The sequence below is a fragment of the Falco biarmicus genome, chromosome 7, assembly GCF_023638135.1.
Source record: "Falco biarmicus isolate bFalBia1 chromosome 7, bFalBia1.pri, whole genome shotgun sequence".
NCBI classification, from domain to species: Eukaryota; Metazoa; Chordata; class Aves; order Falconiformes; family Falconidae; genus Falco; species Falco biarmicus.
Genome location: NC_079294.1, coordinates 59,592,604 through 59,619,591, shown reverse-complemented (window position 1 = coordinate 59,619,591; position 26,988 = coordinate 59,592,604). Strand labels below are relative to the sequence as shown.

The 26,988-nt window shown below is 45.3% G+C and overlaps 2 protein-coding genes across 2 annotated transcripts in view; one reads left to right on the top strand and one right to left on the bottom strand.

Annotated features, from left to right (window-relative positions):
* Positions 1 to 2,356: 2,356 nt before the first annotated feature.
* On the bottom strand, positions 2,357 to 8,593 carry LOC130153230 (translation initiation factor IF-2-like). The gene is made up of 2 exons (XM_056347779.1): positions 6,755 to 8,593; positions 2,357 to 3,889 (listed from the first exon to the last, which is right to left on the bottom strand). The coding sequence occupies exons 1-2, from the start codon at positions 7,505 to 7,507 to the stop codon at positions 3,857 to 3,859; spliced, it is 786 nt and encodes a 261-aa protein (XP_056203754.1). The 5' UTR covers positions 7,508 to 8,593; the 3' UTR covers positions 2,357 to 3,856.
* HDGFL3 (HDGF like 3) overlaps positions 5,885 to 26,988 on the top strand; it is a 38,310-nt gene continuing 17,206 nt past the window's right edge. Inside the window, exon 1 of the mRNA XM_056347780.1 lies at positions 5,885 to 6,467. Within this exon, the coding sequence (XP_056203755.1) occupies positions 6,384 to 6,467 (84 nt within the window). The 5' untranslated portion in view covers positions 5,885 to 6,383. The remainder of the gene's footprint in view (positions 6,468 to 26,988) is intronic.

The window sequence follows — 26,988 nt, the reverse complement described above, 5'->3', positions numbered from 1 at the left end:
TGAGGGCTCTCCTGACTGCCTAATGCCTTCAACTTCATGGTACAAAACAGCCACAACTTCAAGAAGGTGCACGCTAGCCACATTATTTCTCACTGTTCCTCAGCTTCTGACACTGTCATTCAGGTGACACAAAAATGAAGTTACAAAGCTCCTTAAATAAATATGTTCTGTTGTCCATGTTGGGATGTAATTATTCATTAAGTCCCATTCCAAAAGGCACTTTGATGAATGTAGCAGAGGGCATGTGAGAGAAATCTTTTTCTCCGGTATTTATGAGAGGAAACTACGATGGGGTAAGTGTCATGAATCTGGCACTAAATTTACTGTTCCTGTCAACTCTCAACATATTTCTCACCCAATAAATCTCTGAGGCTTTAGATGACACATTTAAAATATTTCACCAGAGGAGAAATGTCTGTTGCAGGTTTTCCTTCCTAGGTATTATGGCTTTATAGCTTTAGAGATGGAGTTTCTCACCTGGCCATTTGAAGAGGCATTTTATAGATTAGTATATCAAATGGAGCTGAGAAGTCATTAGTTTCATTGTAATGAATGATGTCTCTACCAAACACTAAAATTATGGGAACAGAGAAGTAGACTGTGCAACTTCTGTCCAAATAGATAATCTTCATATCACATGTAATGTTTACTGCACATTAATGGAAGTACTAGATTTTGATGAGTGTTTCTCAACAAACGGCTGCTGAAGCATCTCACATGCCACAAAAGAAAATTCAAAGAACAGTGAAGTTGCAAAGTCAGGGAGTCAAATGTTGGGAAATACTGGGGCTCAGGTTGCTGGTGCAACCTTAATTCTGCTGTCTTCTTGGGCGGTTTGTGATACAATCTTTAATAATCTCTTTCTGGGTTGGTTGGTTGTTTTTTCCCCCCCATAGAGAATCTCAGGCTGGTTACCACTGAAGAGTTTCTAGTAGGTCACAGAGTCCAATACCTTTGAATGCAGCGTCAAGATTTCCACATAGGCTGATGAGTTAACTGGCAGCATAGTAAGAGATCTTAGTCTTTAGATGAAGGAGTAACTGCCAGAGAATGAGGTGTACTGGGCCACAGAATTTTGTTAGATAAAGTGTGGGGTTTTTTGATGTATTCTAAGATATTTGGAAATCTTTGTCTTCTTACCCTTGTGGCTGCTTTGCTTTTACCTCTGTCTCCTAATCCCTTTCTGCTTTTCTCACATCCTTCCCATGCTTTAGCTCCTGCTCCCCTTCCAGCTTTTCCCAGTTCTCTCTCTGCATGCACATCTGGTCACTCCACCCCGGTATACTGGCTAGGTACTCGGAGGGAGACAGCCATTTTTTCCTCTCACGAGCTTTGCTTCCAGTCATCTCCCATCATGAGCTGAATCACATTCACTTTAGCCTGGAGCATGTTTAGTCCAGACAGACCATCTGAGACTTGTTTACCAACCCCTATTGAGTGCATATGAACGCTTTTCAGACTCTCACAACTTGGCTACATTTGTATGGTACCTGGCAATCTGGTAATTTTACAATTATTTCTTCTACTGTCATTCTCAGAAGAGTTTTGATTTTTAGCCACACTATGGTCATGGAAAATTTCAATTCTAATGGTTAAACGATAAAAAGTAATCAAGGAACTGAAAACAAAGGTTTGAATCAGAACTTGTTAAGCAGCATTGACGGTAGGCATCTTTTGTCTGGTGTAGCTTTAGCTGAAATGCCTGTGGAGAACAAGGAATGGCAGCAATGCGTACTTGCTGATAACATTTCCATCCCATACAAACCTTTTCAGCTCATAGCAGCAAGTTCCCAACCAGAGAAGAAGTTAATTTTAACTGAAGTGCTCTGGTCTTTTCTGCCTCTGGGGTACATGCTCACACCTCTGCAACATGTAAAGCAATCACCTTAAAGATTGTCTAATTTAACATGATTAGGAGATTGCTCCAGTGTATAACATAAGATTCACGAAACTGAGTATAGATAACTTGCTCCAGCTATGATACACACCCTTCTCCCTTCTACCATTATTACAGAGAAGGCTTGAGATCACCCGGTGAGCTTCTTATCTCAGCAATTAAGAATATCTTAATGGGCATGGTAAGTGCCTTTCTGTGCATGTTGGGATGGACATATAACATCATGGCCTCTGTTTGCCTGACATGAAGTAGCTCTGTAATTTCAGACAGCGCTCTCAGACATGTCTTGCACCAGGGAATGGCTCAGTTGTGACTCAGAACAATTTCTTATTAAAATATTTAACAGACAAGCGCTAGCTTACTGTGGACATAGGCAAAATACTAATCATCACTGACATATTTTTGCATGCAGGGAAAGGAAATACAGAAGACAAGAACATGATATCAGCTATAGACGGATAAGTAAAAAGAAATAATTTTATTTCAGTATCTTACAGTAAAGTTGATTATACAAGTGGCCATCCTGCAGAGCATTTATAGCTTGATCTCAGAAGGGATGTGAGTGGGGAAAGCAAAAATTTTAAGGTGGCCAGGGACAGAATTACAGAGTTAAATATAATAATCTGTGTGGCTTCTATGGACACAATACAGACAGCATCTCACAAAACAGCAAGTGTGAGATGGCAGCATTAATAGGGTCCACATACAAGACAGCTGACATAAATATATGTGTGCAAAACTATGATCATGGAGTATTTCATGTAAAACAACGTATGTTTAAAATTTTTTTCATTACTTTGGAGGGTTCTTTTGAAATTAGACCTTTTCTGTCCACATGCTCTTTTCTTAAAGATTGCTCCACACTTTTCCCCAATCAATGGAATTGTTTCTCTATGAAAATTTTCAACCAGGAATGTAGCTATTTTTCTCCTCATATGAATAGGGACTAGCTTCAAGCTTCTCAAGAGCTTAAGAACACTGTTTCCTGGAATTGTTGGGAAAGCAAAATTCAGTAGTATAGTAGTGGCTTCAAAACAGTCCGTCCTGGGTCTCACGGTTTCACTACTGACCACACCCCTGGCGCTGCCACCTCTCTGTATGGTCCTGCTGGGCCCCCGGCTTTACTCCCTTCACCTGCTCGCACTTGCATATACTGCCCTGGGCTGGAAACACAACCTGTCTGGCAGGATGAGAAGTGAGAGGGAACCTGGTCTTAATGTTTTGGGGAGCTTCGGGGGAAGGAGAGAGCCATCCCTGCTGCAGGTCTCCCTTGCTCAGTAAGAACGTGGTGTTGCTGCCTCTGTGACCTGCTGATCTTTGTCTGAGCACAAAGCAGACACAGCTGTTGACTTCTGCAGACTTGGGACCTGGCCTATACACATGTAGCATATATATATTAGCAAGCCTCTGCATCCCTCCATTCACAGTCATGATGTGAAACTGCTCTTGAAGTGTTTGGAAGAAACTCTCTTCGCTTCTCTGTTGCCACTTCTGTGTAGAAGGGGCAGATGAACTCCCCTTTGTAACAGAAGAGAAAGGAACAGAATACAAGTGACATAGCAGGAGATCTCAGGCTTTGTATGCTGTGCTGAGAGGCTGATGGGGTTATGCACACTAAGAAACTCTTTTGCCGTTTGTACTGAAGTGGTTTTCTGTGCTGTTAATGTGTGGAACATTTAGTTTGGCTTTTCATTTATCAGCAGGGAAATTTGCTTCTTCTTCTCCATTCTTTCCCAGCACCTTAAACCATGGCTTGATGGAGGAACTGTCTGCAAAGTGTGTTTAAGAGTTTTAAGCTGGCCAAACCTGAGCAGAGTTCTTACCTTGGCAACTCATTTATGCTTTGCAGTCTATAGACAAGAGGAAAAGAGCGCTGCACCCTTGCATGTCCATGGGATGGGTTTTCTTTGGAGCTCTGGCGTGTGATTATCTTCACTGCAGACCAGAAACGCTATTCATTCACTGCGTTCTCTGCAGACACCAATGCTGGGACTAAAGGAAGTAAAAAAGCAGGCAGTTCAACAAGATGTTTGGGTTCAGTAACACTTTGGATTTCGCTATTCTGACATCAGCAATACATTGTTGCATGGATGTGTATGTAAGGTGTACTGTCTCCTTTTGGAAGAAATTGGCATACATCCCACTTCTTTCTGATTTAAGGTCACTAAATAAGTTACTAGAAAGAGCTATTCATATCTGACATGAGAAGCAAATAATATATTTTTTTAAAAAAAGAGGTGGCTCCACCTCTCCAGTAAGTATTCTGGAGGTAAGGCTGGCCTGGGGAGATAATAGAGGTATGGGAGGCAAGACACAGCACATTGGAGCGTTCTGGACAAACTCAGATCAGGGTTCCCAGCTCCTATACTCAGAGATCTTGTATTACATTTTTCTGAAGGGAATTTGAACCGAAATAAGGTATCAATTTAAAAGGATGCAACATCCTAACCGATGTGAAAGTGAAAGTGAGCTGTTTGGCCACATGTCTATACAGAAGGTGGCTGCGTTGGCAACCCCATTACTGATCTCAGTACTTCAGAAACAGATAACAGCATCGAGCACAGTGCAGGCTAATCATCTAAATGTTTATCCAGCTTCTTGGATTTGTTCCCCCCCATTGTTAGTCTGCTACCGATACCTGAGCTAATGATTTTACGGCAGTGCTTCCCCCGGTAAAGAAGTGCTTATTCTATTTTATGTCCCAGAGTGACAAACTTTATTGACTCGTACTACCAACAGCAGCATTTGGGTACCAGAGCCACATCTGGGGACACCATAAGCAGTAAGTCTTCTTGGTTCTGTTCCAGCCCAGGAACAGATAGATGCCAGAAGCGCTTCTTTCTCCTCTTTCTCTGCCGTTACCGGCCCTCACAGAGTGCTAGTGCTCTCTATGGTCCCCTCATGGACCCCGCAGCCTTCAGCCTCCCGTTCCCTTCTTCATCGGCAGGGACTGCCTGTGGCCAGCTGCTTTCCGGGGGGGCTCAGTGAGGCACCCTGCCAGAGCTGCCTCCCTAAACCCACGGGGGTATTTGCCATCTTGCCTGTGGGAACAGTTGGGAAACCCACTGCCAGGGGTCTCAGCCAACCCCTGCCGCAAAACCCTTCCTAAGCTTTCGTGCCTGCGGCCCAGCTCACAGGTGCCTTCCTAGTTTTGCTCCTCTAGGCAATACTCTGGTATAATAAATATCAATAATAATTGATTTCTGAGCATTACAACTTAAGTGGTAACATTATGGTGAAAACATCTGGGTTTGTTTTTTTTTCTGGGGGTTGGGATTTGTAAGCTCCCAGCATTTGGCTCCCGCAGCGGTGTGTTGGTGACCACCGGTGTCCCGGGTGAGAGCCCAGCCCCAAAGGCCTGGGGGGGAACCCCCGCGGCTTCAGGCAGCCCCCAGGCCCAGGCCTCTGTGGTTGAGGGGGCAGGGGTGGGTTTGCGGAGGCTGATGAGGAAGGCGGAGAGGCTGCCGGTGGGGAAGGGGCTGGCTGCGGCCCCTGCGAGGCGCGGTGCCAGAGCCAGGCCTGGGCCGGGGCCGGGCTGCCCCGGGCTGCCGGGGGGCAGGCAGGGCGCTGCGGGCACGGCCCTGCGGCACCCCGGGGCGGGCGGCGCCGGGGCAGGGAGGCCTGCTGAGGGGGTGCGCCAGCCGCGCCGGGGGCCGCCGAGCCCCGGAACCGGCCTTCGCTGTGGCCCGGGGCGCACGGCACCCCCAAGCCCCAGGGCTGGCAGCCTCTGGGCAGGGGAATTCGGGGGCCCCGCTGCAAAAGTCAGCCGGGCTCGGCAGGCTTCCCCTGGCCGCCCAGCCTCCATGTCGGGCGCGCATAAAGAACCGTGTCATGCTTCAGCTGGGAAGGAAGGGCCGGGAGGGACTGGAGCCGCTCTCTGCTCTCCTATTTTCATAGAAACCGATCTGTGTACCTAGAAAATAACAGGAAGGGAAAGCGCGGGGGGGGGAGGCGCGGGGTGGGGGGTGGGGGGGGATAAGAAGATCCTGTTTTCGGTCGCTGCCCGAGGAGTAATTCGGAGGAGACGGCTCCATATTCCCGCGGCCGCGGCGGCTGCGGCGGGGATGGAGCGGGCGGCGCGGGCGGCGTAGCCAGCTCGCACGGGGGGGGCCGCGGGCAGCGCCGCGCCCGCCCGCCGCCGCGGGGTGAGGGCTCCCCGGCCGCCCCCGCCCGGCCAGGCGCCCCGCCGCCAGCCGGCTCCCTGGTACCGGGGGCTGCTGGGGTTGTGTCCAAGGCCTCCCCCTCCCCCGCGTACACACTCACACACACTCGCACACTCACACACGCACACCCCATCTCCTCCTGCCGCCGCCGCCGCCGGAGAGAGCGGGGATTGCCCGCGGCCCGGCCCCGCTCCCGGCTGCGCCCCGTGCCCGGGCGCATCGCACCCCACGGGGGCTCGCCCGGCTGCCCCCGGGGCGGCGTGTGCGGGGCGGGGGGTGTGGGCGGGCGGGGGGACACACGGCGGCTCCCGCGGCGGCTCCCGATGGCTCGTCCGCGGCCCCGAGAATACAAGGCTGGAGACCTGGTGTTCGCCAAAATGAAGGGGTACCCGCACTGGCCGGCCCGGGTGAGTACCGCGGCGGGGGCGCCCGGCCCCGGCCCCGCGCCGCCGCCGCCGCCCCCCTCGCCCTCCCGCCGGGCGGAGAGCGGCCGGGCCGCGGCGAGCCTCCGCCAGAGGCCCCGGCCCCGGCCCCGCCGGACGGGGGGCCGCCGTGCGCGCCCACCCCGTTATTATTGTGCATCTTTTCTTTGATCTGCAGATTTCTCCCCGGCCCCCCGGGAGGAGGAGGAGGAGGAGGAGGAGGAGGAGGAGGGAGCGAGGGAGGGAGGGAGGGGGGCGAGCGCGGGCTGTACCTGGGTTGTTATCGCGGGGAGGAGGCTTGGGGAGCCGGCAGCCCTGCCCGCATGACAGCGATGCTGTTTATTATACGCCCTCCCTCGCCCCGGCCCCCGGCTCCCCCGTGGGGCAGAGGGGCCCCCACCCCCCGCCGCGGCCGGCGCAGGGGCAGGGCAGGGCAGGGCAGGGCGGCCGCCTCCCGCGGGCCCAGCGCGGCCCAGCGCCCGGGCCGGGCACCGGGCTTCGGGCCGGGCCTGCGGACCCGTGCGGGGCAGGGGCAGGGCCGGGGGGCCGTGCGGGGAGGCGGCGAGGCCCGGCGGCGGCGGCGGGGTTGGGTGAGGTGAGGCGCGGCCCGGCCCCGAGGTGCGGCGGGGTCCCCGCGGGGGCCGGCACCCTGCGGCCCCCTGCGCACGCAGGCTCTGCGTTCTGCCTGGTTCTGCCGTGTACCGTGTTGACCGTCTTTCACAGTCCTTTGTCATTTTCCGTTTGACGCTGCCATGATACACCCGAGGTGGAGAGGCACCGTGGGCGCTGGGCGGCCAGAGAAGCGCCCCATTGTACTTACAGACCCGCTTGCGGGGCCGCTGCCATAACGCGGAGCAGCGCGTTCCGCAGGGCTTACACGGCCTGACCCAGCCCTCCGGTTCCCTCGCCGTGGTGTAAACCGGCTGCGTAACACGTGTTGCCTTAACTCCTCGGCAGGCACCAGCCAGCGGGCGCCTCAAGTTCCTGGGCTTCTCCAGCCTTACTGGGACTGCTGGGCAGCGCATCACACCATCGCCTTCTAGTCAAGGGAAGTTGCCGGTCTTTATCGGCCGTCCGGAGCGTGAGGCGTTGCGTGCAACAATAGATGGGCAGGGTAAAGCTGGGCTGACACCAAGCATCCCCCTTGGCGAGAGTGCCCTGGAGGAGGCTGCTGTAGTGGTGGAAGGGTGCCCGAGTGTTGCTGCGGAGGCAGGAGGAGTGGGACGCGACAGCAGGCACACCATCCGAGGAGGGATGGCCAACACCGCAGGCTTAAGCAAAGGTTGGTGAAGAAAAAATAGTGAGAGGGTGCTAAATATCTAGAAGCATGTAAATAAGGTAGTGCATTCAATTATTTTGGCAGAGCAGGCTAAAATTAGCATGCAGAAGGCCAAACTTAATCAACGCTGGGTTGCAGTTTTGTTATTCTGTGATTATACAGGTTAGTGGCTGTACTACCTAAAAAATGGCAATTTATGTCAGCAGAACAGCACGAGTCACTGAAAATTGACTTCGTTTCCTACCTCTGTCATGGTTTAATTTACTGTGAAAATTTTAATGTGAACAGTTGAGACCATTACCACGTCGAAGCATGTTAATTCCTTTCCTTTTTGAGCCTTTGTAAAACTCCCATTTGTTTACCCAGAAGCAGAACAGGGCCTTTTGTTTTAATGGTATTTTCTTTCCTTTAAAAAAATCATTATATGCTATGCAGCTGGTCATAGCCTTTGCCTGGATGTCTAAATAGGTATCTGAATGGCGATAATATCCAACGGAGTACATCGTCACTAGGAAAAATAGGTGTGCTGTTAACATAACATACTTCCTTTGTGCAGACTAACAGGATGTAAAGTTCAAGTGAAGACAAAGCAGTCTCTGCTTTTAACATGACTTAGCAAGCGGAGGTAGAAACTGTAGAGAGTCCAGAGTCTGTCATCGGGTAGGAAGAGAGCAGTCGGGCTAGGGGAGCATTAGCACTGGGGTTTAGTTCACCTGAGTTTCCAGAGGCAGAGAATGTGGTCCCGTAACCCGTGATGGAGTTACATACAACTTCATGTTAGGTCAGGCTGATGTCTGCCTGAACCTAATGTGTTGCTTGTGAAAAACACAGTTCATACCATCTTTACTAGGGCTTCTCTTCGTCTTGGCTGCCAAGTTTTGCCTGATGCACACTTCCTTTAAGTGAAGGAAAAACCTAGTGAGGACACAAGTCTTTATTGTGTTTCCCAGAAAACACTGCTATATACAAATAAGAAGAAAAGAAGTATTTGAGCTGAGAAGGCAACTCGGATACTCTGATTAACTGGATGCTGTGTAACCAGGGGATTCGCTTGTTTCTAGATCCTTGAGTGTTTGCTACCTACTTCTTTATTCATTGTGCAATTAGTGTGTTTGACTTTGTATTCTCATGTAAAAACTTAGATATTTCATGCTAATATCCTAGTTTAATAATACCACTAGCAATGCATTTACATGACAGTGCTGCTGCCCCTACCAAGTGGTGTTTTGCATCTCTGAGACCTTTGGCATGAATTTCCTGTCTAGGGACAAACTTCTTAAACTGTGTTTAATAAACCTGAGAAGCGTTAAAGCAGAACAGAAGGACTTTGCTGACCCTTTAATGAACACGCAGACATAATTGGCCTGGCTCAGAACCAGCCCTATACTTTTGTGTGCATGGGTGGTGTCACACAGAAAATCTAACTCTGTTCCCAGAAGCAGGCCAGCTGCGGTAGTGCCGATCTGCACCTAGCTCCGTTACTCTTGTCTCTTGTTAGGCGTAATGCTTGTGGGCTCGGCCAGCTCCATGTGGCACAGCACAGCAGATATAGCCAGCGTAGGCAGCAATCTTTAGTCCTGGACCATTAGCTTTCCACCCCCTCTCTTTGGAAGTTCGTTGATGTAGTGATCAGCAAGAGCAAGACCAGCAAGCCTGACTTTCTTCACTGTGAATGAAGGAAACCGTGAAGAAAGTGGTCAGATAGTGATGATATGCCCAGGGACCATCGAAAAATTTTGTCTAAATTTGGTCTAGAATTAATATGAAAAGGACCGAACTTGCCACACTTAGCCAAAATGGTAATGGACAGTAAATCTTATCTTTACATACCCAGTTAAAATAGAATTGGTGAATAAAACCACTCTCTTCAAAAGATGCTTTTAGATACTTGGTGTCTGAAAGATGTCACATAGGTCTTGTTGCCTGGAAGGGCTGCTTTGCATTTTGATACCATGTTTTCTTGGGCAAAGCCAAGATTTCCTTTAGCTTAACTGGAGGACAGTGAATGGATTTAGGGTTTAGGCCCCAAGAATTGTATTGAAACTTAATAGTAACAGTAGATAAAATACCAGCAGCAGTTTGGTCTAACACAGTTTTTATGGTAGCCTATGATGTCAGTTGTCTTCAGATGCTCATCAAAAATGCAGAACAAGTACCAGCTGGCCAGGTCATCAGTTGCTGTAATCCAGTAAATAAGCAATTGTGTGTCCAAGGTGTGCGCAGAAATTGAGGGAAGATGCTGTTGTGGTAAAATATAGGAAATAAGGATTCAATTTATTCTACATTCCATGAGTGGTCTTTGCCTTTGAAGAACTGAATACCTCTATGTCTTAGTTCCCCGTTTGTAAAAGGCAGTTAACAACACTTTTCCCTTTAAAAAGGTGTTGTAGAGACAAAATCGGTAACATTTATGAGTTGCTTGGCTACTGCCTTGATAGGAGCTGCATTAGCACACACAGACAGAAAAATCTCTTTCTTCAGATACCCTAGTTTATCTAGGATAGATGTCCTGGTTTACTGAGAAATTGCCCCTTGAATAGTCACTCAGATGAGATAAAAGGGAAAAACTAGTGTTAGATTCAGAAAGATCAATAATGGTGTTCGCTTTATGAGTGACCCTGAAGAAACAATAAGCACTTAGTTGCTGAAATTAGCTGCTGATTTAAAAATAGGAAGGAAGCTGTTAATGCAACTGTAGAGAGCGGAGGGAAAAAGTCTGGAATGACCTCAATAAAATTAGAGTGTACCCAAGTAAATGGGTGATGCCATTACTGAACAGAAATCTAGGGTCATACATCTGGGGAGACAAGAACTGTATTTGGTTAAACACAGGTAGTTTGTGTAGGGATGGTAAAGTGGATCTGGGACAATACAAGAGAGGTCCAAGCAGGTAAGGCAATGTATTTTAGTGTAAAACACGTGGATGTTTAGAGCTGTTCAGAATATTCTGTGTAGGGAGGTGAACACAGCCGTTAAAGTAACAGTGTCACACTAACTAGTATGAAGGTGTATTATTTACTGTCTTGTGAAGGTGAATTTTCTGTTTTCTGAACTCCTGTTTGTCTTGTCCAGTTCCTTTATTGCTACTCTGAATTAACACCTACTTGAACTCCAAATTTGCTGGTTAGCTGACAGTCCTCATCTGAATATCACTATTGAAAAGCATCTGACAATAGCAATGGCAAAATAGTATTTGGGGCACTTTAACGTATTAGAGTTGCAAATGGGTCTGAAATTGTCAGTATATTGCTTAGAGTAATACATAGTAAATGCTGTCATTTTAATGGGAACTGGTGTCTGTGGCAGGCTGAGCATCATAAATGTAACGATTACATGATAGTTTTAAGCTGAGTGGGTTTTTTCAGTATCGTTGAGTATGTCCCCCATTCAGCAAGTAAGGCACCTTAAAGTATGAGGTACAGTAATCCAAGGAGAGGGCTTAAAGGTAAGCTTATGCTTAAAGACTTTGTTAGACTACAGCCTAAAAAGATAAGGCTAATAACACTATAGTATTATAGTGTAATATAGTATTAGAGACTATTAAAAGAAATTACGACTAAAAAGTGTCAGAACTCCAGAAGATTTTCAGTATCAGTAAAATAAATTTAAAATGTATTTTGGACACCTCTACGCAGGCATTATAGTAAATGAACGTCCCGCTCCCAGTTCAGTGAAGTATGGATGGAGCTAGTGGGTTGATTGTGTTGAAGCTCTCAGTGAGCACCTAGACCAATGTTCTGACATAGTTTGGTAAAATACAAGATACTTAACCAGGAACAACTTCGGTCGGTTATAATTGCAACTGTGACAGCTTGGAAATATCAAGCTCTCAGACACATCATAGAAGAAAGATTCTACATTTTAAGTGTTTGATATTTAAAACAGATCATTTGTTTTCTTATTATTGTAAGGCTATGGGAAGGTAGGCTTTCCCTGGCAGGGTTTATCTTTTTTGGCAAAGAATGACAGACAAAAATCAGATTAGATCCAGAAAACTTCAAAGCATCCATCAGAAATGGACAACAGATCTTTCTCTGTGTTTTTCTGCCAAAACTCAGTCTGCAGTCTTTTGAGCTTTTCTCTTCGGCCATTTGGGGCCTGTCCAGTCCTTCACTGTGTGCTTTTCTCCTTTTTCCCCTTTTGGTTGCTCTGGTTTATGACCTCACTTCTGCTGTGTTACTAAATATGAGTCTCCTGTGACTTCTTTACCAACTCAGAGCTTCTTCCGTCTCTCTCCCTCTTTAATTATGTACCTCGCTCGTACATCACTCCTTGGAGATCTGCAAGCAATTTTTCATGGCAGGTCTCTGTTTGTTCCTTTCCGAGATGAGACGTGATTTGCTGATCACTGCAAAGGTCTCTCTTAACCTAGGGACTAATGGTGAAGTTGTGGCTTCTTCGGGCAGCACTCCCAGGACTTCTGCTCTGGTGCATCTAAAGAGCCCATTTAAGGCAGTGAGTCCTTTACGGAATTGGGTTTTTACTTTCTGAACCTTCTGCACCAGGTTAGCACATGTTGCTTAGACAGCATTTAAACTTTTATTCGCAGATATCTGGTCGTATTTAGAGTAGGTGTGAGTGCCTTTTCAGTGACTTCATCGGCTCATCGAGTACCGTTTCCTTCACTTCCTAAAGCAAAAATAACAAGGAGTGAAGTGTGAATTCTCCTAGTGTTTGGAAGGTAAGGAACCTCAGCAGCTGATGGCCTGTCTCCATGCTCCTGCATTCTGCTTTAAGTGTGACTTAAAAACAGATTTCATCTGAGGATTGTAGCGTAAAATGGAGTAATTTTTATACGTAAAGTTGAACCATAGCCTACAGTAAAACCTTTCCAGTTGCTCTTGTTTGGCAAATGAATTATTTTGGGACCAAGATGTTCTACGGTTTTTGTTAGCACAGCAGGGATATTTTGGAAAACTTTAAAATTCAGTTCTTTAAATCTCTCTCTTTTGTTTTGGTTGTTGGGTTTTTTTCTTTAATTAGTTTAAATAACTAGCCCCAAATGTGCAGGTCTGATCTCTTTGTGTAAATGACAATAGATGAATACATTTTCTCCTGCAGTGTTACGATTTTAAGTCCAAATGAAGCTAATGCAGAATGAAGACGGTTGTCTCAGAAGTTTTGAGGCAAAAAGCAATCAAAGTTTTTCATACCCATACTCTACAGACTTTTTTGTTAGATATTTTTCCTTCTCATTTTTGAAGCTACTGAATAATTTTCGTCAACTAATGTCTTGGAAATCATTGGATGTATGTTTTGTCTGAAGGAAGGTTGCCCCTTTCAGTGAAATCTGTAGCCTGTCAAGTCAATTGGTACGTTCTTGCTGCAAAAAGGTATGAGAAATGTTAGTTTCCATTACATTAATTGACAGATCTCTTTTTATTATTGTGTAAAGAACCTTTTAGGACCCCCAACTGGAATGATTTTTTTGTAAGCATGGGCAGCAAAATGAAGGCTGAGTTTTCAGTCTTAACTCTTCATTTCCTGATCTCCCCATCATAACAATGCATTAACAAGTCTTCCTGCATTTAGGGTAATAAAAATCTTGTAAGCAAGTGATTGCTGACAGTAAGTATATACAATTGTCATTTGAGGATAGATGAAAGAATTTCCTGATAATGTTGGAAAAGTGATGACAATGTAGAGAGCTTGGACATTTCAACTGTTTGAAATGGTGGTGTCTGAGCAGTGAAGACCTTTCCACTGTATGCTTGAGAGGCATAAAGGAGAAGGAGAAGTGATTAAATACAGCAACAAACACTGGAAAGTAGCCTGTGTGGAGCAGGCAGGCAGAGGTTGTGGACCCAGCTTTTTAAAGGTGTTAGGAATTAGCTGAGCATCAGTACTTTGCCATGTCTTTAGGTGCCTCGGTACTTTTCACATCTGCCCTGCATCATCTGTATCTCTGATCTCTACATAGCATGGATATGTGTGTGTGTACACGCACATACCTGTTCTGTGCGTAGGTATACACACTCCCACAGGAAAGATAGGTGCTTGAAACATAGGTGTAGCACATGACTGTGCAGCACATCACTTGGCTCTGGACTCCAACAGAGGAAGCATCAACAGAGAAGGGCCCAGTAGTTTGGCCGAAGCACAATAGGAGTGACTAGAACGAACAGTTGTTTGAAAGATTCCAAGAAATATCTGGCAAACAAGTGAGTATCATGAGTTAAAGCTTCTAAAACTTAAAGAAGGAAACAGATCCTTGTGTCTTCCTCTTGGGAAGTCTTTGCATTACTGGCTTTGCACACCTGAGGTGGTTTCATTCATTTGTGTAACAGCCAGTTCTAAACCTGATACAGAAACTGGAAATAAACTGCAGGTATATTTCCAGTTTTCCTTTCTTCTCCTCATTGATACGACAGTCTTGGTAATACTTACTTTTACTTGAAGGGTATATGAGACCTGGCTTTAGGGTTGGGTTTTGTTGTTTGTTTGTTTATATCAATTTTTTGTTCTAGAAAACAGAAAGCAGGTAAGAAATTTGAGTAAATACTACAGCATCGTAACAAAACAATGAACTTCCCATGTTATGATGTAGTTCTTATCGCCCCATTCTGAAGTTCCCCATCCTTCAGATGGTCTCAGGTCAATGCAGATATTATACTTGGCATCGTTACTGCTCCAGAAAGGCACATAATGTTCTTAAATTTCAGAAGGATTTAATTTCTATCTCCTGGTCTTTTTTTGAAGACCTGCTGAAATCTGAAAATGCCTTCAGAGTCAACATAAAGGGAGGAGATGAGATCGTGCTGTGCTCTGGGCAGCACTAAGCCCAGCCTTAGAAAGGACAGGTGTCCATTGACTTTGGTCTCTGCCTTAGAAAAGTACATTTAAATCTCTTTCAGGTTTCCATTAGCAGGCTGAAAGGATAATTAGCATACATCTGTAGCCCCAAAAATGCAAACTGGAAACAACTGTTTATTTTGCCTTGCAGCAACATGTAAAAAACCTAGAGAGAGGCTGTTTGCCAGCTCCAGTTTGGCTGCTCGAATAGAAGACATCATGTAACAAAAGAGGAAAAACAGGGCAAAGAATATCATACACCAAATAATTTCTTTGAGACCATCAGTTAACAAAGCATCCTACGTACAGCACAGTGAGTAGGGCCAGGGAGAAAGTGAAAAATTCCAGACTGTAGGGACATCACAGGTATCAATGTGGTGTCACCAAAGTCAACTAGGAAACAGTGTGTCAGTCTTTAAAGTCAGTAACTTTATACTCCTTGGGCTTGGAAAGCACCTACCTGTGAAACCCCTTGTAACACAGAAAGTAAAACCACGCTGAGGCAGTGAGTAGAAGAAACTTTAAGTCTGGGAGAGCTTGAGACACTATTACACAATAACACATACTATTTCTGGGAATCAGTCCCATATCAGACTAGATTACTAAATGTAGTAAATAGAAGTACATATTGAAACTTAATAATAACATGAGGAGTGACCTTACAGAGCTATGTAGCATCAGTCTGGAGATGCAGTCCCAGGGGGGAGAACCAGGAAAGTAGAGAGCAGCAAATGCTAGAGTTGCAAAGAACATTCTAGAGTTGCTTCCCTTGAAAGTTTATGTGTTTTGCATAAAAAGTCATTGGATACAGGCAATGCTTTTTTTTTTTTTTTTGCAAGTTTTTCTTTGGGTCCTCAAATCTTATGTTCAAACCTCTATGAAAGAGGGGTATTGTGAACCCCTTCTTTTAATTCCTGAAGGATGGGGTATCTTCCTGAGCTGGAGTCTCCTCCACATGAAGAAAACAGGAATCCAGGTCTCCATTCCTGGCTGTTACCCTAGTTCCTAACCTATTGTTTGGTAACTAGAAGGCAGTTCCTCCAGCTCCTCCACGATCCTTTGGGAAAATTTTAGTTGTAAGGCACACTTACGGTTCACCTTTTGTATTGCACATACCAGTATTTTCCTGTTGCAGCAGCTGTGGGATGGGGGAAAGGGAGGAAGGCACTGGTGGAGTGGCGTTTAGATTAGCATGTACCATGGGCTGACCGTCCTGACAAAGCAGCATAAGATGATACCGGAAAGCAGAGCACCGTGCCTCAAGAGGTGGTTTGTGAACTCTCAGGTTTTGCCGTTCTCTTTCCTACTGCTTGTGCAGGGACCACCCAAGTACCAAGGGTGAGGGGGGCTCCAGGGCCAGCAGGCGTGGGGAGGGTGATTTGCACCCCATGTAGGAAGTGAGGCTATCCATGCGTGGCCTGCCCTCCTTCCTTGGGAGATAATTTATTATTCATCGCTGTATGTAAAGTAATCTCAGGCCCCATTGATTGCTTTTTGGTGTGTGCTTGACATAAATATCTCTGTATTTTTCTTTAGCTTCCTCCAGCTCGTTACCAGCCTGTACGGCCATGTCCTGCACGGGGCTGAAATAATTTTCCTGGGTGCGGTTGCACCACGTGAGGCTTGTCTGCCAGCTCTCTGGCAGGATGTGTGTTTGCATATGGGGATTTCTGCATATTGCCTTGACCTTTGCAGCACATCGGTTGTTCCAATGTAACTTGTGGTCCACTATTGGCTTCCTGTAGTATTGCTGCTTCCAGCTTTCTCTCTCTTACGTTGCCAATCCTTTTTCCCAGATGTGTTAGCTTTTTCCTTTTGCAAACTGAATTTCGGTTTACTTGCAGCTCATATTTCTCACAGACCCAGGGCTCTGTGAGTCAGTTGTCACATTGGTTTTACCATTACTGAGTGTAGTGAAGTGACTGCATGTTTATACATACATACATAGGAGCATAAGAGACTATCTTTCTCCTAATATTTGCAAAGGCTCCCAGCTTGCTGCCCCAGGCGCCTCTCCCAGAATGTGGAATAAGGTGTTAAGTGGGGTGCATCCTGGCAAGGAATACACCTAAGCAAGGCATCTCATGCCAGGGGCACTGTGCCCTACCGTAGTAGCATTTTTGTCATCTTGTTCTTAAGCTAATTAGTTGCTAGTTGGTTTTCAGCCCAGATGTCACAGTTTCCATCTGAGCCAGTGTAAATTTGTATTTCTGTAAAGATTTCTTCAGACACTACTATCTGGAATCCAATTAGGTAGTGTTCATTCAGGATTAATCACATGTGGAAGTGTTTGCAGAATTGAGATTCCTGTGTTCTTAGCAGCATACTGTTACCACTGTGTTTCATTATCCTCCAGGCACCAGCTTGGGCATTTCATGTGTTGTAGGAGTAGCCCCGCACAGATCCAGCGCAGGGCTGGAGCTTGCTGTCCTGGTTGTTACGGAATAGTGGAAGGAAGGGGATACCTATCCCATTAGTTTGCCCTTTGAAGACCGTGTCCCAAAGGCAGCAAATGAGCTCAACTGCATAAAGATTCCTTGATTTCAATGAAACTTCTTACATGTGTGCTGCCGTGCCTGTAGAAACATAAAGTAGGACCACAACCTAAGGGAGAAGGCAGATATTCCTGTTAAAAAAGGAGGGGGTGGGGGGGAAGATGACATTCCTTACTGCAGTGCCTCTCTACATACCAGGGCTTTTGAAAGATAGTGGTGTAGCAAACGCAACAGGTAATTCTTTTCGTATGGTGTCTGGATCAGGTGACTCACATATGTTCACATTTTCAGGTGCGCCTTTTGCTGCTTTTTATCAAGAGTTCTTTTTCAAAATCTTCCTCTTGTGCAAAGTTTATTTTTCTTTGTCAAAGTCAGTATTTCTATCACAGCTTTTAGAAGAAGGTAGCATAAAGTTATCAAGCCTTGTGGTTAGAATTTTCATGTCTGCTAAGATACATATCACCAGTAAGAAGCTTGTTCTATCTGTTAATATTTTGTTTTCTTAGCCTTTATTTGAAAGACTCTGCTTTGGAGCTTTTTATTGCTGTTAAGGGAGTCGGTCAGTTTTCTGAGCAGTGTTTTTGAATTGGTACTTCTGGTAAAATGACAAGAATTCCTCGTTAAAAGATGAGAACAGATTAGAGAAGACACATTCAGCAGACAGGGCTCTTCAGCATTAAAATGCTGTGAATGTTTTCTCCTTATCTTTTGGAAGATGTTTTATGCCATCTCCTGCCTTACAAATGAATGGATTCACCTGCATATATAATTGCCTGTGTTATTGTGCTGGATGGGATCTGATCATACAAAGACAATGGCTTTGTTTATGCTGCCAAACTGTATGCCCAGCTGTGCTTGCAGGATCAAGCCTCTAGCTGTTAAGTTTTTAGAAGCCCATAATAATAAAGATTTTAGTGGCAGTATGTCAAGAAGAAACACCAACAACTTTAGCAGATGTGGGAGCAAGGGGAACAATATTTTTATGAGATGCTTACACTTTTTCTGAAGCATTTGCTGCTAGATGAAGGTGCTCGTTTACTTGTTTGTCGGATGTCAGCGGTACAGTTGCCCTGGTGTAGCAGCAGGGGTGTCTCCAGTGCTGCAGGTAAGACTGAACTGGGGATCTTGACACTTAAAAGCAGTGTGAGCTAAAACTCTTTGGTTGTGGAGCACGGTTTGGACACATCATGTGTCATCACCAGTGTGTTAGGAAGTAAAGGCAAGTGACACTTCGAATTAAAATTTGGAATGCTGACTGAAAGGCGCTTGATTGGATTTTGTTGATTTGTATGAGGTGTATCTGCATCCCAGGACAAATTCATATGTGCAGTGTTCCCTAACGTCCTTCCCTAGTTGCAGATATGTCTCCACTAACCAAGTTCTCTTTTATGTGTAATTGCCTTTTCCCAGTTATTTGCACAATATGAGTCAGAATAATATGCTGTTTCTTTACAGCTGCTTTTTAAAACAAAATGGTAACCGGATTTTAAACATGTTTTTTTTTACTGAGCTGCTGGGGGAGAGTGCTAAGCTCCTGTGCTTAGTATGGATGCCATTCCTGATTCAGAGGTAACGAGTGTTTTAAAAAATTAATATTAATGTATGCAGGAAAACAGCTATTACAATTCCACACATGCAATTTGTCTCTTGACAGCCTGTATCATTTTTAAATCACCATTCCTTTAAAATTAATCTTCTGATTACCCCTCCAAGTGCAGTATGGAAATGAGAGAGAGTGATGGCCAAAAGCCCTTGGTCTTGTTCAGAGAAGGAAAGTCAAAGAAAATCAGAGACTTTTGGAAGAAAGCAGATTCTGGAGTAAACTTTGTGTCTTCTGTAACATAACTGGAGCTGAGTCACTAGGTTTTGTAGATAACTAATGGTCATGGAAACACCATATTCTGAGAGGTTATTTGAAAATAATTCAAAATACTTACACATTGCTCATTGGACAGAAAGAAAAGATGTTATAATCTGCAGTCCTACAAGTATGTAAACATGTAGGCAACTTCAAGCCCATGAGTAGAGTACTCACATGCTTAAAACTCATATTTAGTGTTTGTGATATAAAATATATATTTTTAGAATAATGGGCATGCCACCCTAGCAAGTCTGGTCACTACCATATTGACCATCTTCCTCTCGGACATTAATGCCACTTAAATCTCTAAAAATATATCTTTTCATCTTTCATGTTTTTACTATTTCATTTAAGTAATTTTTTTCTAACATGATTTAGTAATTAGGATGCAAGTTCATAGGTCTGCATGTACATAATGGCGTGCTTTGTATATTTTTATATAAAAAGTTTCATTCCTGTAAGCTGCTGCTTAAGATTTTTATTGTTATTATCATTACTTTTAGGAAAATGTTAATCTTTTAGGGACTATCTAAGTAGATTTCAGCAACATACATTTTGGTCAAAACTCAATGAAAACTCTCATCCTGAGGTTTTGGAAACAGAAAAACAGGCAGGTGGGGAGAGTATGACTTGGCTTGGAAAAAATGGTTCCTGAGTCTATTTAGGCAGACAGATTAAAATTCCTAAGAGTTTAACCTAGACTGGGGGACTTTGCAAAGAAGGTATTTGACACCGTAATGACAGCTCCTGGAAATCTGAGCAGAGATTGAAAGCAAACCCAGTAAAAATACCAAAGCTGGGTCCAAGTGCTGCACAGAGACCACTGTGACTGCATGAATCTCTTCTCATTCCATGGTTTTAGCAACTCAGCCGACACAGGCAAAAGCTTCATCTTAGCAAAATAGTATGCCAGTTTAATTGGGTGTTTTGTATCATAGGTGGTGGCTAAGGCTGCAGGAGTAATAGAAACAATTATTTACAGACAGTTGCAAGGTTTATAGCCACCCTAGGCTTTCTACAGGCTCTGAGCTCTTCTGCAGGTACAAGTTTGCAGTTTGTCAGCCGAGTAAACAGGAAAACCTGCCTTTGAAAAATTATTGCAAATCACTCCATTCATGGGCTTTGCAATTAGATTTCATTGCTGCTTATTCCCCCCAGACTGTGCACACGTCATTGTACGTGTTATTTGCATCACAACAAAATAATTGGCCTGTGAGCCGGTGGTGATGCTTGGTGATTATACTTACCCCCTAGCCCCAAAATCTGGACTGAGGCATCTCCCCTGCGGAAGGGTCCCAGGCCACCACCTGCATGTGAGCACCCTCAGTGCTGCGATTTGGTGCTGGGAGCGTGGATGTGCTCCTGCAGTCCTCAGCGCCAGGGTGTGGGATCTGTTCAGGGGCCTTCACCATACCTGGTGCTGCAGAAGCTCCCTGTTGGTGCTGCAGAAGCTCCCTGTTGGTGCTGTGTACGCAGCCCAGCTGGTGCAGGCTGTCTGTGCCTGCAGAACGGTGGGTAGGTAATAGGTAAATTCCTTGTTTATGGTACTGTGAAACAGAAGTTTATGTTTTGAAGTTGTTGCTTTAAATCCTGCAAATAGATGTTCTGGTGTGAACACGTACACTCAGGTATTTAAGACCAGGAGTCTTTATGGTCTGTGGGTCCACGGAGAGCAACTTAATGAAGACAAATACGTGCTTAGCTGTGTCTCCATTCCCTCTGCAGCACTGATCAGAACACTCACGTAGTCTCATCTCTACTGCTGCACCCAAACCTCAGAGGGGTGCAGGACACCAAAAATGTTCTGCGCTTTTAAGGGACAAAGATTTTGTGTTCTTTCCCCATGTAAACAGTATTTTTTCTGTGCAGGCACTTGTTCTGTGACAAGGAATGCTTCGGTCCCCTGGTATTATACTCCTTAGCTGCAACTGGTGGTAGCAAAACAAGTCACAGAGGAGACAAGCAGGAAGGTTTTCTGTACCCAAAGGCCGAGATGATAGTTGCAACCTCCAGTGTCAAGCTTGAGTCCTCCCTAGCAGGGGCCTGTGGGCTGCAGCAAGTGAAGCAGATTGTTCCCTTTGTCTCTAGTATGATTGTGTCCACCCTGACGCAGGCTGGAGGCTCGTGTCTGGGACCTGCAGTCTCCATCGATCACGTATCCTTACTCAAAACGATTTTAACTGCAAACTGTAGTATCAACAGGGTCTTGTGTACTTTGTGGGAAGCCCGACCAAATATTGCACAGGAGCGCTTGGTATTCTTCAGCCTGGAAATACGGTGCCAATCCAATTTTTTTAACTGACTTTTTTAGGAAGTAGATTACATTGGAAAAGAAATAGTAAATTAAGCCAGCCAAGTCTAGGAGACTGCAATCTTCCAGAAATTTGCTTACCTTTTGGCTTTAAGTGTGCCAATAGAGTATAAGGACTAGCAACACTTCTTTTAACAAAAGCTTGGACAGTGGAATATGGAGCCTGGGATATGTGGAACAGATGAGCCTCAAGTATAAAATTTGGTTGTGTATATTTGACCAAATGTCAATGCTCTAGGCAGGCTGTATCTGACTGAAAAGTTTTTGATCAAGTTGACTGGCCAAAAAATCCTATCTCATGAATATAACATTTTTCCTTAAATCAAACAAAATCAATGAAATAGTAAAATTCAAGTGTAAATATTGGAAGGCCAGAAAATATTCCTCAGTCTAATAGAGTTCTTACTCCATTCATCCATTCTTTCTAGCAGATGCGATATGGAAGGTGGCAGGGTTTATCTGAGCCTGCTTTGAGGCTTTTGGGGAGAAGATATGACTTTTCATGTCCCTTTGGCTTATGAGAAGACAGTGGCAGGAGAGAAATAGTGTTTGTGAGTGTGTAGTCCCCAAAATTTCTCTTTTGTTGATGTCTTGATTGGTTAATTAGTGTTTATTTGCTGCATGTCTTCCAAACACATTTTTGTATGTGCACTTCTTGCACACTTTTGTATTTCAAGACAAAAATATTTGTAGTAAGATGATAAAGTAAGATAACCAGATTTGTCATCAGAAACTGTTTTCAGTTGGTGTTAGCGGGCTGAGAATGGTTTGCTCAGGTGGATGGACATCGCAAACAGTATTTTGATATCTGAGGAATAATTCAGACAAAGAACTATGCTTAAAGGGAAGAAAAATAAACACAAAATGCCTCAAAGCTGGCAATCTCTGTTGGAAATGAACAACCTCTCACCATCCACCCACAAATAAAAAGTAATTTTGTGAGCCATGAAACTTAAGCTTATTTTTCTCTGGCTTGTTTTTATGTGGATTCCCTGTTGCCTGATGTTTTGGTTAAGCCTGCATTGCAAGCTGTCTCTTAGCGCATGGACTACTTATCTGTCCATCTTCTGATGGACAGCCTATTTATCACAAAACATGGGGAAACTAGTACCTCTTTGGCCTTTCTCCTTCTGCCTGGTTTGGCAAAATTGTCTGACATGTCCCTGAGTTATTGCAGGTAAAAGACTGAAAATACTGTGAGCACATCCTTTCCTTTCCTTAGGGACAGACTGGAGGGGGGGAAAATCCCAGTGGTAGCACCATTGCTTCGCTCACAGTGGCAGGGAAGCACTTCACTTGGAAAAGGTGGAGCATTTTTGCAGCAGTCTAACTTTGGGGTGTGCTCACTGGGAGGATTACAGTTTGGTAACCTGGAATCCTTCTCTGACAGAGCTGGAAGTACTTGCTACTAGTTGCACCTAGCTACTGTTTTAGCAGTGGACCTCGAGTGCTTTATGGGGATCAGTACCCCATTTGTACCAGTACAGTGAGACTGAAGGCGGTGCAGTGATGTGGCCAAGGTCATCCCAGAGGCTAGCGGCCGATATAGGAGATAGGACCAGTCTCTGTAGCCCCAGAGTCTCCTCCTGTGACAGTCTTCTGCCCACCAGCCGTGAAAGCTCACAGAGGAATCACATGAATAGATCTGTTATCTCCAAAGTCATGCATATAGATACCAGTCATGCAGAACTAAGCTTTGGCCCCATTTCCATCTTGAAGATTAAAGCAGCTCTGCAGAAAGTATATTTCAACTTTGTCTTAAAAATATGCTGCTAATTAGGGATGTAAAGGGGCTGAACTCAGCTGCAAGACTGCTGATCTTTCCTAGTGAGACGCTGCCTGCCAGCATTGTTTGGACTCCCAACTAACCCTTCATTGTCTTCTATCTCGTTGAGGTCCTGAGCATGCACAGAAAAAAAGGAGGATTGATGTCTTTATATTGTCATTTCTGGCTGTCTGCAGGATACCCTTCAGCCATTTTCAGCAGTGCTCAAAAGTATGCTCTGCTGTTTTTAATCTTGTTTTGCTTTTTGTTTTTGCTGGTGGCACTCTTCTATGCCCAGAGACTTTTAATTTTTACTTTTGTAGCTGTGCAGTTCCACCTTATTAAGTTGGATTCTGCTTCTAGTCTCACCCTTCGCAAGGTTATCTTTTCTAATGGGTGAAAAAGTGCATATGCCAGCATTCCACACTAGGAGTTCTAGTATGTGATGTACATCGGGGAAGGAGTTGAGCTGTGCTTCAAATATCATATAGTCCTGATAAATGAGAGAAAAATTCTGCAGTCTCCGATCAGCTTTACTTGGATTGCTGTTCAATTTAAGGACTACAGAATTTGAGTCATAGTTTTTAGCTTGAGGGAGGTTGGTTATTTTTTTTTCTTTTTTTTTTTTTTTTTTTATTTCCCCTCTACATTTTAGGAACCTCTGGGGGAAGAAAAGAATTAATATTTTACATTTTACAGAACAGTATTTTAAATAATGGTTTAGAAAAGATACTGCCATACTGCTGACTCTGGGTAGCATTAGCTATTAAAAAGCATATTAAATCCATCTGAATAAAAATGTTGTAGAAAAGCAAAATACCCTATTTTAATAATGGATTTTGAAGAGTATTGCTTTTATCCATCTAGAGTTTTGCTAATAAGCTAACTGCAAAAGATCAAGCTGTTTGCCTGTGTTGGGCAATAATAAGCAACTTGAACCACTTTCCAGCAAAAATACTACAGGCCTTTGCTCGACTGCTGTGCAGTGACTCCGGGGATTTCAGTGGGAGATACTGATCTCTGCAATGCTTCTGTGTGCTTTTGCCAATCAAAGGCATTTACAGTGTGTCAAAACAACCAGTGATTTACTGCTCTGCAGTTTTAATGCCCTCTTTTTGCAAAATAAAAGGACATGTTCTTGTGGTTTCAAGGCCTGCATAAGCATCTCCACATGCTGAAGGAAAGCTTTCTTGTCTGTAAATGTGGACCTGATAGGTATTTTTGCAGAGTACCTGTTTTTTCGCAGTGTCAAATTCCGCTGGAATATAACGGAACAGGATCTGGGCCGAAAGCCACCCGGACAGCCTGAAATTCCTGCTTCTGAGCAGCAGCTTAGCCACAGCAGAGAGATTTTGTGATAGCCATACGAGGTGACACCTGCTGTCCCTCCAAGTGGAAGGAGACACATCTGGGCTGCCCTTCCGCCTTGATGGGCAGGACTGCCCCTTTCTTGACTGCTGCAGTAACATAAACCTCCACAGAAAGCTGCTCTGCGTAGACAAGCAGAGAGACAAAGCTTGCCGTTTTCCCAGTGTCTCCGAGCCGGTTTCCCATTTTGCAGGGAACGTGGAGCTCTCTGGAGCAGAACACCCAGGAGGGGGTGCAGCTTCCTCTGGTTCTGCACCAGCCCTCCCAGGGAGCTCCTCTGCCTGTCTGGAATATGCCACCTTATCCCACAGGCAGGCACGGGGATGATTTGTGCTTCTGAGAGCCACCTCGGTGCTCCTTGCAGGGCTCCGGCTCTGCAGCTCCAGTGCGACCCCAGCCAGCGCCCCCCTCCCCAGGGTCCCTGACCTCACGGCAACTGGGAAGGCAGCGGTGCAGCACCAGTACTGCTAAACCCAGCCTGTGAGAACCAGACTACCTGGGAACTCACCAATTGCTCAGCACCACTGAGAGCAAAATACTCGGGCTGCATATACATCCTAGCCTATAAACTACAACGCAAGGAGACAGATTTCTTGCTTACACATTGGTAGTCCCTAGCAACACCATTTGATAAAGCCCTGCTCTGGTTTGAGAGGGCCAGGCTGAATTTTTTTTTTCAGTGTTCCTGACCCTAGAAGCCTGGCATTTGTTTACCGGAGGGGTGGGGGGAAAAGCACAGTTACATCTTTAAAGCTGTGCTGCTTGGTTGGCAAACAAATGCTGGGCAGCGCAGCGCTGCTGAGGTTGTGCGAAGAGAAAGCAATTGTTATTCATTAAGCAGATGACAGCAACGGGAGCAAGGGGGATAAAACTTGAAATTTGAAACCACCTGCTTTAATTTTAGCCATAATTGAAGCGGCTGCCCATGATGTTGCTGATGCACGTATCAGATTCGTGCGCCATGCACAGCTCTCGGTGATTTCTGTGGCAGCAAGCTCCAGCCCACTGTGTGCTCTGGTTGGGGAGAGGATAGATCTCCTGTTTGATTGCAGGTTATAACGGGTACTTCAGAATCTGTTTGTTTCCTTCCAGAAGCAAAATGCAATCGCAGTCTGGCTCCCTGATAGATGCTTTAATCATTAGTGAGGTTTCTGTGACTACAACACTGTGCCCTAGTATGGGTGCACTTGCCTCTTTTGTTCCTGGTTCGAAGCAGTGATGCTTTTCTCGCTCATGTGCTCACGCGCTTGCTCTTTCTCTCCCTCCCTCCCTCTCTCCCTCCCTCTCTGTCTTTGAGCTTGCTGATATGGCGAAAAATATCAGATCCAAATCTTTGGCATATTTAACCAAAACATCTTGTAGGATGGGAATAAATTGCGACTGAGTGCAGCAGCAGGGGGCTGCAGTATGGTTGCTCGTACCGCTTGCTTTCTGTTGCTACAGAACAGCGGCAATCATCAGGGAGTGCTGGGGTTGTTCTGCAGCTAAATAAGCACTTGGGGGCTCAGCATGCATAAAGGGCTACGGTGCTTTTGCTGGGAATGGCTGGACTGTGCAAAGCTCTCCTCATAAGGTCTGTAATGCAGGGATTCGCATGAAACAGGTAAAAAGGGAAGAGATATTCCTTATTGGCAGAGAGGGTCTCGTCCTTCGCTAAATTCTGTGGAGTTTTTGCTGCGGAGTTAAACGGCCATAAGATAGCACTGTCACTTCATATTCAGCCTCGTTACAGTACTGGTGACATAAGCCTGAGAGCTGGGGAGCTCACAGCAAAATCGGTGAAGGCAGGAGAAGTCTTGACCTCAGCTGCACAGTGAAATGGTAGAGTGGGAGCATTAACCGTCTATCCTTGAGCTGTTTAGTGCAGATTTATATTGCGTGTGTTTGTATGTGTATGCCAGCTTTCAAAAGCTATGAAAAGCTTTTTTATGGTTTCCTGTGATGATACACAGTCAGAGGGGATACTCAGATGGATAAAGAAATATGCCACGAAATGGGGAGCAGGTGAGCTGCGTGACAGATGTGTGTGCTGTCCTTTGTCAGTTTGGTGCTGCTCCTTAGCTAACAGTATGAAGTGCTGGGAATGTGACATGAGGCTTAACTCCACTTGGGATGTTGCTTAGAAGATCCTCACTGCATTGGAGCATAGCACATTGTTGATGTAAGGTCCTCGTTCCCTTCTGATCAGCATTCCCTGCTAAGCATGTCTTCATTCCTTCACTTTACTGATTGTTTACAGCTGTTTGCTTTATTTCATGAGAAATTCTTAAAGGGCTGAGGCAGTAACTGGACTGCAGTGCTCTGTAATGCAGCCCAGAGCTGGTGCCGCCTTTCAAGTGGCCAGATGAGGTTCACACTCACGTCCCAGCAGACATTGTTTGTCTCAGGCACAGAGGCCCACATTTTTCTGGGGTCTGGTATCTCTCTGGACATCTTCCTTGTCACGATAAAGAGGAAGATGGCTATGGCATCCACAGTTGAGGTACCCTGTACTTGGCAAACTGCCAGCGCAGCACTTTTTTGGTCTGATGCGTAGATACTTCCATCTTTAAGGAAGCATGAAATGTGTTGCAGAGTGGGACACGCTATCTCCCCGACTTGCTATCAGTTTGTGAAGTGAGTTATGAGTTATTCC

What these genes read in the sequence shown, in the direction of transcription:
- LOC130153230 (XM_056347779.1), bottom strand. Translation starts at nt 7,507, where the DNA reads ATGCGCTGCCCAGCAGTCCCAGTAAGGCTGGAGAAGCCCAGGAACTTG. An exon ending in TCCCCGCGATAACAACCCAG is followed by an intron (nt 3,890 to 6,754) that starts GTACAGCCCGCG and finishes TACTTCCTTTAG; the next exon opens with TCCCAGCATTGGTGTCTGCA.